Raw genomic sequence first — 10,000 nt, 5'->3', positions numbered from 1 at the left:
TAAGATGGTTCAAGCATGCCTTATCAAATATTTGGTTGCGTGCCGGCACGCACTCGCCAATTCGTTCCTTTTGTTCAGGGTGCCCGCTCCCGGTTTACAGATGATGAAAAATTTTTCTGTTATGCAAAGATTACATCTCTTTGTTGCGTTTGAATAAGGTCTGGCGCGAGCCAATACTTTCCAGGTTATGGCAAATTCCGTTTTGCTGTCCTTTAGGGACCAGATGTGATTACTCAACTCCGTTGCGTTCCTTTTGTTTTCGTTTCTTAATGAAGCCGTGTGGTTTCGGAATCTTGTTTTGAATTGGTTCGCGGTAAGCCCGATATATGCTTCCTTTCCCATGGCGCTTTCAACTGTTGCTTGGTAGACCACGTTTTGGATTAAGCAATCACCACTTAACGGACAAGAGCGTTTGTCTCTGCAATTGAATGATTTTTCTTGTGATTGAGAGTTATTCACGAGAGAGGACTTGTTGTGGGCGCTGATTTTTCTTTCCAAATTTGGCATGCACGAATAGCTCACTTTCAAAGTGTTCCTGTTAAAGATTTTTCTTAGGGGGTGCTTTGTTGAAAAGGATTCTTTTATGATGCGTAAGAATTTCTTTCCAATGTTAGTAGCAACGTTCTTACTGAAGGGTGGGTTATACCACGTTATATTTCGGCGTCTGGTTTTCTCCTCACTGCGCGTCTGGTCTTTAGTTGTTGCATCAAATTTCAGTTGGTGTTTGTAACCGCTTTTTTCTAACGCTTGCTGATATATAGATGCCGCTTTGTCGAAGGATTCCTTGTTTGATGAGATTTCGCTGAGCCTTTTATTGATCGCCAGGGGAATGCTCTTTAGGATGGAATGTGGATGATTACTTTCACGGTGCACATAGATCGGTGTGTTGTTGGGCTTTGTGTACGGCTCGTAAGCTCCTTTGTCAAGACTCAATGTGACGTCGAGAAAGTTGACGATCTTCTTATTTGCTTCGATAGTTATTTTTCAGCCGTTGTTTCTGAACATTTTGCAAATATCTTTCTTGATTCCTTCGATCTCTTTTGGTGTTTGTTGGAATGCGCCTACGCCGTCATCTCTGTACAAGCCTATTTGTTTTCTGATGCCTTCCGGTAGTTGGTTTAACAAGTACGTGACGATCCCACCAGTTCACAGGTTTCCGCGCCGTCAAATGAGCCCATTGTTACATCATATGGGGCTGTTGAATGCTTTTTGTTCCATTGGGTGTTCTCGTTAAACAATAATGATTGCTTAGAGTGAAAAATAATTTTTCTATCTTCTGTGGAGATGTCGATATAGGAAGCCGCGAAAGATAGGGCGTCGTTTAGAAGCTTACGTGAAATGGACGGGTATAAGTTTACAATATCGAAGGCGACGAACGACTGTTGGTCTTTATTAGGGATATTGATGAACCAGTCGAGGGTCGCCCTTGTGTTTTTCCATTGGAGAACGTTGGTCTTGTCGATAATGGCTTTGTTTATCTTGTCAAGAATTTGCTTGCTTACTTTGCCTAGCTCTGATTAGGTTGGGTTAATCAAACCTGTGAACTGGTGGGATCGTACTTGTTAAACCAACTACCGGAAGGCATCAGAAAACAAATAGGCTTGTACAGAGAAGACGGCGTAGGCGCATTCCAACAAACACCAAAAGAGATCAAAGGAATCAAGAAACATATTTGCAAAGTGTTCAGAAACAACGGCTTAAAAATAACTATCGAAGCAAATAAGAAGATCGTCAACTTTCTCGACGTCACATTGAATCTTGACAAAGGATCTTACGAGCCGTACACAAATCCCAACAACACACCGATCTATGTGTACCGTGAAAGTAATCATCCACATTCCATCCTAAAAAGCATTCCCCTGGCGATCAATAAAAGGCTTAGCGAAATCTCATCAAACAAGGACTCCTTCGACAAAGCGGCACCTATATATCAGCAAGCGTTAGAAAAAAGCGGTTACAAACACCAACTGAAATTTGATGCAACAACTAAAGACCAGACGCGCAGTGAGGAGAAAACCAGACGCCGAAATATAACGTGGTATAACCCACCCTTCAGTAAGAACGTTGCTACTAACATTGGAAAGAAATTTTTACGTATCGTAAAAGAATCCTTTTCAACAAAGCACCCCCTAAGAAAAATCTTTAACAGGAACACTTTGAAAGTGAGCTATTCGTGCATGCCAAATTTGGAAAGAAAAATCAGCGCCCACAACAAGTCCTCTCTCGTGAATAACTCTCAATCACAAGAAAAATCATGCAATTGCAGAGACAAACACTCTTGTCCGTTAAGTGGTGATTGCTTAATCCAAAACGTGGTCTACCAAGCAACAGTTGAAAGCGCCATGGGAAAGGAAGCATATATCGGGCTTACCGCGAACCAATTCAAAACAAGATTCCGAAACCACACGGCTTCATTAAGAAACGAAAACAAAAGGAACGCAACGGAGTTGAGTAATCACATCTGGTCCCTAAAGGACAGCAAAACGGAATTTGCCATAACCTGGAAAGTATTGGCTCGCGCCAGACCTTATTCAAACGCAACAAAGAGATGTAATCTTTGCATAACAGAAAAATTTTTCATCATCTGTAAACCGGGAGCGGGCACCCTGAACAAAAGGAACGAACTGGCGAGTGCTTGCCGGCACGCAACCAAATATTTGATAAGGCATGCTTGAACCATCTTATAAAAGGAACGTTAGTCAGGCAGTGTTTCATGCACCTGACGAGAGATGACCATCAGGCCCTTTCGAAACAGTTCTGTAGTGTTTTAATGTTTTAATTTTTCCTTTCTTACACAAGTAATTATAAAGCTCCACGATTGTAGAGCACTCTTCGACTCAAAGATAAGGCTTTCACGTTTCTATATGCATTGGGAGAAAAACTTTTTATGCCTTGAGCGGGATTTGAACCCACGTCTCCCAATATATATAAGGAGTCAGTTAAGTAGATCCCTTGAGCCAACAGCGTATCACCCCCAGGAGGATCGCAAATGGATTCACAGTCCAAGTTGAGGAGAAATTGAGAGAAAGTTATGGGAAACTCAACACTGGACAACTTCTGGGGAAAACTGTAATTGCCCTGAGCGGGATTTGAACCCACGTCCCCCTGATCACTAGTCGGGTGTGATGACCACTACACTATCAGGACAACCATGCTGGCAACATGGCTAATTTATCACTTAATGTGTGGCATTTACGTGGGACTCCCTAATGGGCCAGTTTTTCTATGTGATAACGCTAGATCAACATGTGATGTGGGGGTGATACGCTGTTGGCTCAAGGGATCTACTTAACTGACTCCTTAAATTAATTACCCCTGTCCGCCTGTGAATCACATGTTGATCCAGCGTTATCACATAGAAAAACTGGCGTTATCACATAAAAAAATTCAGTCAAAAATCGGATGATCACACTCGATTTACTCAGCCTGGCTCACAGAATGCCATTCTGGAGAGAAACGCACAGATAACTATAAATTTCTAATTGGATTTGTCAAAAGGTGCCTGCAGAAATTGTGAAAACAAGCCAATTCTCCTACGGACACACTTTTAAAGAAAGCTACCCTCCCCACCCCTGTGCTTTGGTCAGACAACCAACAATCACCTACCCACACCACAGTGTGGGTTCACTCTAATTGGTGATCAAAAGCAAACTATCATTGAAGCCTAGACTAGTCCAGGAAAATTGCCAATGAAGACATGCTACAGTGTAAAGTCTGACTTAACAAGGCCACAAACTCTAACTGCGGTTAAAGTCTCAAAGCAGCAACCCCCCCAGCCCTGTGCTTTTGACACACAACTCACAGTTAGAACTGTCCCTGGGCTGTTTGGCAAAGCAGGCCTTGACGGCAAGCCCCCTCAATTTTGAGAGGCCACAATGGCTTGAACACGGGCTGCGCCCGTGTTCAAGCGAAAACTCCAGTAGCTACCTTTTAGCAAATTCGCTCAGATATATATATATATATATATATATATATAAAACTGCATATATATAATAACGATGAACATGAAACAAACTTCTAAGCGCTCCGGCTTTAATATGGACGTTTCGGCATTCGGCCTTCTTCAGACGTGGAACTTTACTTATTTACAGGTAAAAAGATAAATAGGTAAAAAAGCTAAAAATCCTAGTAGGTTTACCAAATTGCAAGAATTTATACTAAACGTAAAAATATAAATGAAGTTGCAAAACTCAATCAAAACCTAGACAATAAGATTAAGTGAAAGATGAAGGTAACCGACAAGAATGCGCATACCGCGAAACTACCGCGATTCGTTGCTTAAGTACATGGTATGTAGTGATGCGCTAATTAAGTATTATAGCGGACGCGATTTTAAGATCTGAATTCGCGTCTTTTGTTAATACCGTGAGGATTAAGTGTGCATAGGTAGGCGTCTCTGGTGAGTAGTGTACAGTAGGCTTCTCTGGTGAGTAACAATCTATCAATGTGAGCTGCGTGCCCCTGGCTTGTAATTTTCTCGATAACAATAAAACTAATTTCAGAAATCTCGTGTTCGATACAATTAAAATGGACTGCAAGCTCGCACGTTTTTTTGTTTGTGAGCATAGCCGATTTGTGATTGCAAAAGCGAACTTTGAATGCTGTGGAAGTGGTACCTACGTACTGCATGTAAAATTGCATTTATTACACGAGGCCAAGTAAAAAGCGTTTTTGGAAGAGCAAGACAAGTTTTGGTTAATCTTATAGGTTTGGCTTTTAAACTTAGAATCTTGAATTAAGAAATTCTTACAAAGATCACATCTAGAAAAGCATTTAAAACACCCTCCCATTACCCTCTGTGCCTGATTTACTCCACTATCTCCGCAAAACTAGACATTTTGGCACCTTTTAAATTTTGGTCACTTGAAAGTTCTTAACGTAACCCATAATAGATGGATGCACGTTTTAGGGTGTACGTATGAGACTTTCATGGGTTTGGGTCCTGTTTAAGCCTGGATTGTTTCAGGTTTCTTTTGCAACTGACCAAGTTGTTTCATGACTGCGATGATCACTTTCACTGATACCTACACAACCGCAGTTATAATATACGAAATTTCCATATATTCTCTCTCTCATTTTATTATCACGTGTTATTACATTGGCATTGTTCATCCGTCACTTTTTTTTCTTCTTTAGCCGGATTTAAAGACAAAAAAACACTTCAAACACTTATATATGACAAACCTGGCAAAATAAGTTGTACTGCAGAAGGAAATCCTCCTCCTGAATTTGAATGGCGCAAAAACGATAGCCTTCTCTTAAAGGAAGACAGATTCACACAGCTGTCAGATGGCAGTTTGCAGATCGATAAAGTTAGGCGAGAAGATAAGGGAGCTTACAAGTGTTCTATAAAACAAACCAAAGGAAGTGAGAGAATCACTGTTTATTCCCAAGTTATCAACGTGTCTGTCATAGGTAGGTAAAGGTGGAAATTATGAAGGTTGCATTCGTAATAAACCTTGGCGGACTAAACTCACGGGTTTTTTGATTAAGGATAAATCTGGTTTAATCTGTTCGTACAATATACGCGACTACGGCAATGATAAAGAAGCAATGACTAAGCATTGTTGAGAGGATTACTTACCCATAGTTTGGACAGTGTTATTAAAACCAAACCGTGTTCAAATTCATTTTCACTTTGGCCGCTCCAAGCGTAGAGTTATTCTTTCTTTATGGTACAAAAACAGAGTGAGTGCACAGGAGACAAGCATTTATCTTCTTGAAGCAACTTTCTTCCTGGAAAGTCGTCACGACAAAATCATGGTTATAAACTGCAATTTAATTAATATCTAATGAAACTTACAGGCCCGTTTTCTCTTTTGTTTTAAGTTCCACCAAAAGTCCAGCTATCAAAAACACCCCATAATGCACTCGAAGGAGACAATATTACTTTGACCTGTACTGTCGTCGATGGTTTGCCAAAGCCCCAAATAAGCTGGGTTAAAGATAAACTTCCGTTAACAGAAGAAAAAGCAACATTGGTTAAAAGCTACGTAACAGAAGAAGGAGAAGGCACATACACCTGTGTAGCAAAGAACGAAGGAGGCGCTGCAAACGGTAGCATTTATATCGTTGTTGATGGTAAGAGGGAACGTAATGCATCACAGTTTTTATAATAGACATAAATATTATTTGATGAATGGTCGCGTTTTTCCATGCGCTCAACCCCTTGCAATCTCTTACCATCACGCTGTTCTCATCGCTTTTTTGAACCAATTTTCAGCAATTTTTAAGCAAGTACTCTCTTTTCCTTTTACCTTTGCTATTATTCAATGGCTGAGCAGCGTGTTTTAGTTCTTGATGATTCTTTTATTCGCCCTTTGCGCCTTTTCCTGTCCCGTGATTCCCCCAATTTTAGCTTTGATTTTAATCTCACCATGCCTTGATTAGCCTGCGTAGCAAGCGTTCCTGTTCGATAGAAGAGCTCCGAAACGATTTTCCAGAAACTGGCCGCGCGAAAGTTGAGGCAAGAGATTGAGGAAACGCTTGCAAGAAGACCCCCTATTTTTGAAAAACCCGTTCGCCCACGAACGGGGGCTTCTGATTGGTGCGGCACAGTCACAATGATTGACAGGTGATAAATTTTCCACCGAAATGTTTCTTGTTAGTTCGAACGTGACAAAGACAATGGCGGAAGATGTGAAAGGAATTTAATCGTGTGTTCAAGCTGAGCGAATCGGTTCTCGGTTCTACATTGAAAAGTGAACAAGAACTGTCAATGCGCCATCTCTTTAACTTTATAGATGTAATGGCCGTTTTGCCAACAGAATTCGGAAAAAGTTTAACTTTTCAGGTGTTTGTCATGATGTGCGGAGTTCGAAAACGAAGAACAGGCCTCTCGAGTATCATCGTGATTTCTACATTTTCAAAGCTTCATACGCGATCAAGTGAGTGGTTGAGGTAGATTCTATGGGAATGACAGCCTGTGATTTAAATGACAGTCTTGACTGCCATATCCATCAAGGAAAATTCAGTATTAATTTACGGGTCAGCTGATGCCGCTGTGGACAATTAAGCGTCCCCACAATTCACAAGCAAGCAAAAGATTCGTTACTGAACAAAACTTTGGCAGCACTTATTCTTGACGAACAGTTTGGACTGGACTGAGGAAAGCTTTCCGGTCGCTTGCAAAATGTACTTGAACTATTCAGAATCCATATGTTTCAGGATCAAGGAAATAAACTGTATTCGTCAAATTCTCTGCTTACCTTGCCTAATGTAAGCGTGAGTCCTATGCCAAGATGAAGACAATTACGCAGCTCCCCTGTTAAATCTTCTCTTACTGTGAGAAGAAAGCGGCTCGTTTGTACAGTCATGAGATTTTTTAAAGCACTTTTACTTGCTATTTCATCTTCGATTTCGTGACGATTTGACCAAAGACGTACTATGGAATATCAAACCAGCGAGGAAGTTTTCCTCTAATTTCCAGCTGGATTTAGTATGTACGATTCATTTCGTCAACCACTCTTCAGCGAAAAATACCCAGCAAGTCGCACTGAAATCGTCGCTAGTCTTAAACTAAAACCTCTTAAATGGTTTCATGGTCAGCTTTTGCGGAGTTTTGCATTTAACGTCCTTACTACCCATCGAACTCTGTACGAGTTAAGTTCCTAAACCTCGTATTTCACGAGCGCACGGGTTGCTTACACGTTCTGAAAATTGGCTGTTGTTTTCGACAGCTTCTTTCCAACCTCTCTGCAAATATCAGCTAGAATTTGTCCGTAAATTTCTTTTGTTTTCGATGGTTTAAACAAATTCTCAGAAGAAACATAACCAGTCGTACCCGGCTGAGAAGCTGCCGTTACAAATTTAACTTTAAAATCACACTAGCAAATTCTGCATCGATCGCTTGGTGTGTTTCGATTCCTTCAGTTCCTCGGTTTGTTTTGACGGAGGTCAACTTGTGTTAACACGGTTATCTTTTATTGGCTAATTTGTTAATAAGACGTCAATCAGCGTGTGTCAAGTCAACCATTAAAAGGTGGGCGTTTGTCAAAAATAGGGGGTCTTCTTGTAAGCGTTCCCTCAGTCTCTTGCCCCAACTTTCGCTCTGCCAGTTTCCGGAAAATCGTTTCAATGCTCTTCTGTCTAACAGGAACGCTTGCTACGCAGGCTATACCTTGAGAGATAGATAACCGGAGATAGTTATAATGCAGTTGGGTTGCAAGGATTTAACAGACTCAGACCCTTTACATGTTGGCTCAGCTATTGACGATTGTGTTCGGCTCTTACATGAAACCTATGGAGTTTAGGTTGTCTGCGTGTGCCAGATCATACATACAGTAAAATTTCTTAAAATGACAAAAAAATTAATGAAAAGACGTTTCGGTCTGTGCCCTTCATCAGTTGCAATGCAAGTGAATAGTAAATTACAATTTCCTTAAACAAGTTTACAGTATAAAAGATAACAAAACATTACAAAGATGATTACATAACAGGGCGTTAAAACACATATTCGCAAAAGATTAACAAGTGATGAACAATCGGTAATTACTACGAGTGAAACCGATGACAATAGGAAACGAACCCACGGGAAAAACAAGCCGAAAGATAAAATAAAAGAATACAAACATAGAAATAAAATGAAAAAAAAAGAAAAGAAAAGGCTGTCGAGTCCACTGAGAGTGTCAAGGAGCTAGCGTTAAAAATAAAAGGGCGAGAGTTAAAACAAAATTCCCAATCAAAGACCCTGAAACCATGCCACGACAGGGCACAAAAGGCGCCCCGAACTGAGCCCTTAAACAGCAATATTGTAATAAATTCCCAGATGGGGGCCCCTCAGATTACCTAGCGCCAACAAAGTTAACAGTATCCGAGACCGGGACCCTTGACAACGGCCCAATTTACGTGTGATCTCTACGTTAATTGTAATTGGGAGAAAAACTTTTTATGGCCTGAGCGGGATTTGCACCCACGTTCCCCTGATTACCGGTTGGGTGTGATCACCACTACACTATCAGAGCAACCATGCTAAATATATGGCCAATCTGGATAACGAATGGGAATTACGTGGTCATCCCGGGCCCATGTGTTTCCCCAACTAGATGACGCTGGATCAACCAGAACGATGATTCACAGGCGGACGAGAGAGAAGAGGGCAATTTGTATACAAGTTAGGAGGGTCTCTCGAGCCAACAGCGCATCCCTGTCCCTCAGGAGGATTACAAATGGATTCACAGTCCAAGCCTTGGCGCAATTTAGCTAATTAATGAAGTTCGAAAAAACCAAGGACGGACAACCCCTGGATGACATTTTTCATTGGGAGAAAAACTTTTTATGCCCTGAGCGGGATTTGAACCCACGTCCCCCTGATTACCGGTTGGGTGTGATCACCACTATACTATCAGAGCAACCATGCTGGTTACATGGCCAATCTGGATAGCGAATGGGAATTACGTGGTCATCCCGGGCCCAAGTGTTTCCCCAACTAGATGACGCTGGATCAACCAGAACGATGATTCACAGGCGGACGAGAGAGAAGAGGACAATTTGTATACAAGTTAGGAGGGTCTCTCGAGCCAACAGTGCATCCCTGTCCCCCAGGAGGATCACAAATGGATTCACAGTCCAAGCCTTGGCGAAATGTAGTTAATTAATGAACTTTGAAAGGACCAAGGACGGACAACCCCAGGATGACATTTTTCATTGGGAGAAAAACTTTTTATGCCCTAAGCGGGATTTGAACCCACGTCCCCCTGATTACCGGTTGGGTGTGATCACCACTACACTATCAGAGCAACCATGCTGGCTACATGGCCAATTTGGATAGCGAATGGGAATTACGTGGTCATCCCTGGCCCATGTGTTTCCTCAACTATTGGCCATGTAGCCAGCAGCAGGTTAAGCAAGGTTTCCGTCGGTCAAAAAACCTTAAAGAATTGTTAGCACCATCCCGCTTGAAAACCGCCGCAGACGGACGAACGGATCACCACAACAATGGTTGTTTTAAATGCAATAGAAATAGATGCGATCTTTGTAAGAATTTCTTTGTGGAATCTAA

The 10,000-nt window shown here is 41.5% G+C and overlaps 1 protein-coding gene and 1 non-coding gene across 2 annotated transcripts in view; one reads left to right on the top strand and one right to left on the bottom strand.

Moving 5' to 3' along the window:
* Positions 1 to 3,074: 3,074 nt before the first annotated feature.
* Trnat-agu (transfer RNA threonine (anticodon AGU)) lies at positions 3,075 to 3,147 on the bottom strand. The gene has a single exon. It is a non-coding gene; the product is annotated as a tRNA-Thr (tRNA).
* Positions 3,148 to 4,527: 1,380 nt separating this feature from the next.
* LOC138040151 (hemicentin-1-like) overlaps positions 4,528 to 10,000 on the top strand; it is a 33,129-nt gene continuing 27,656 nt past the window's right edge. The window contains exons 1-3 of the mRNA XM_068885930.1: positions 4,528 to 4,612; positions 5,137 to 5,415; positions 5,830 to 6,081. Of these exons, the coding sequence (XP_068742031.1) occupies positions 4,528 to 4,612; positions 5,137 to 5,415; positions 5,830 to 6,081 (616 nt within the window). The remainder of the gene's footprint in view (positions 4,613 to 5,136; positions 5,416 to 5,829; positions 6,082 to 10,000) is intronic.

This window comes from Montipora capricornis, chromosome 3, assembly GCF_036669925.1.
Source record: "Montipora capricornis isolate CH-2021 chromosome 3, ASM3666992v2, whole genome shotgun sequence".
In the NCBI taxonomy this organism is placed as follows: domain Eukaryota; kingdom Metazoa; phylum Cnidaria; class Anthozoa; order Scleractinia; family Acroporidae; genus Montipora; species Montipora capricornis.
Note: the sequence above shows the minus strand (reverse complement) of the source record. Positions and strands in the feature narration are given on the sequence as shown.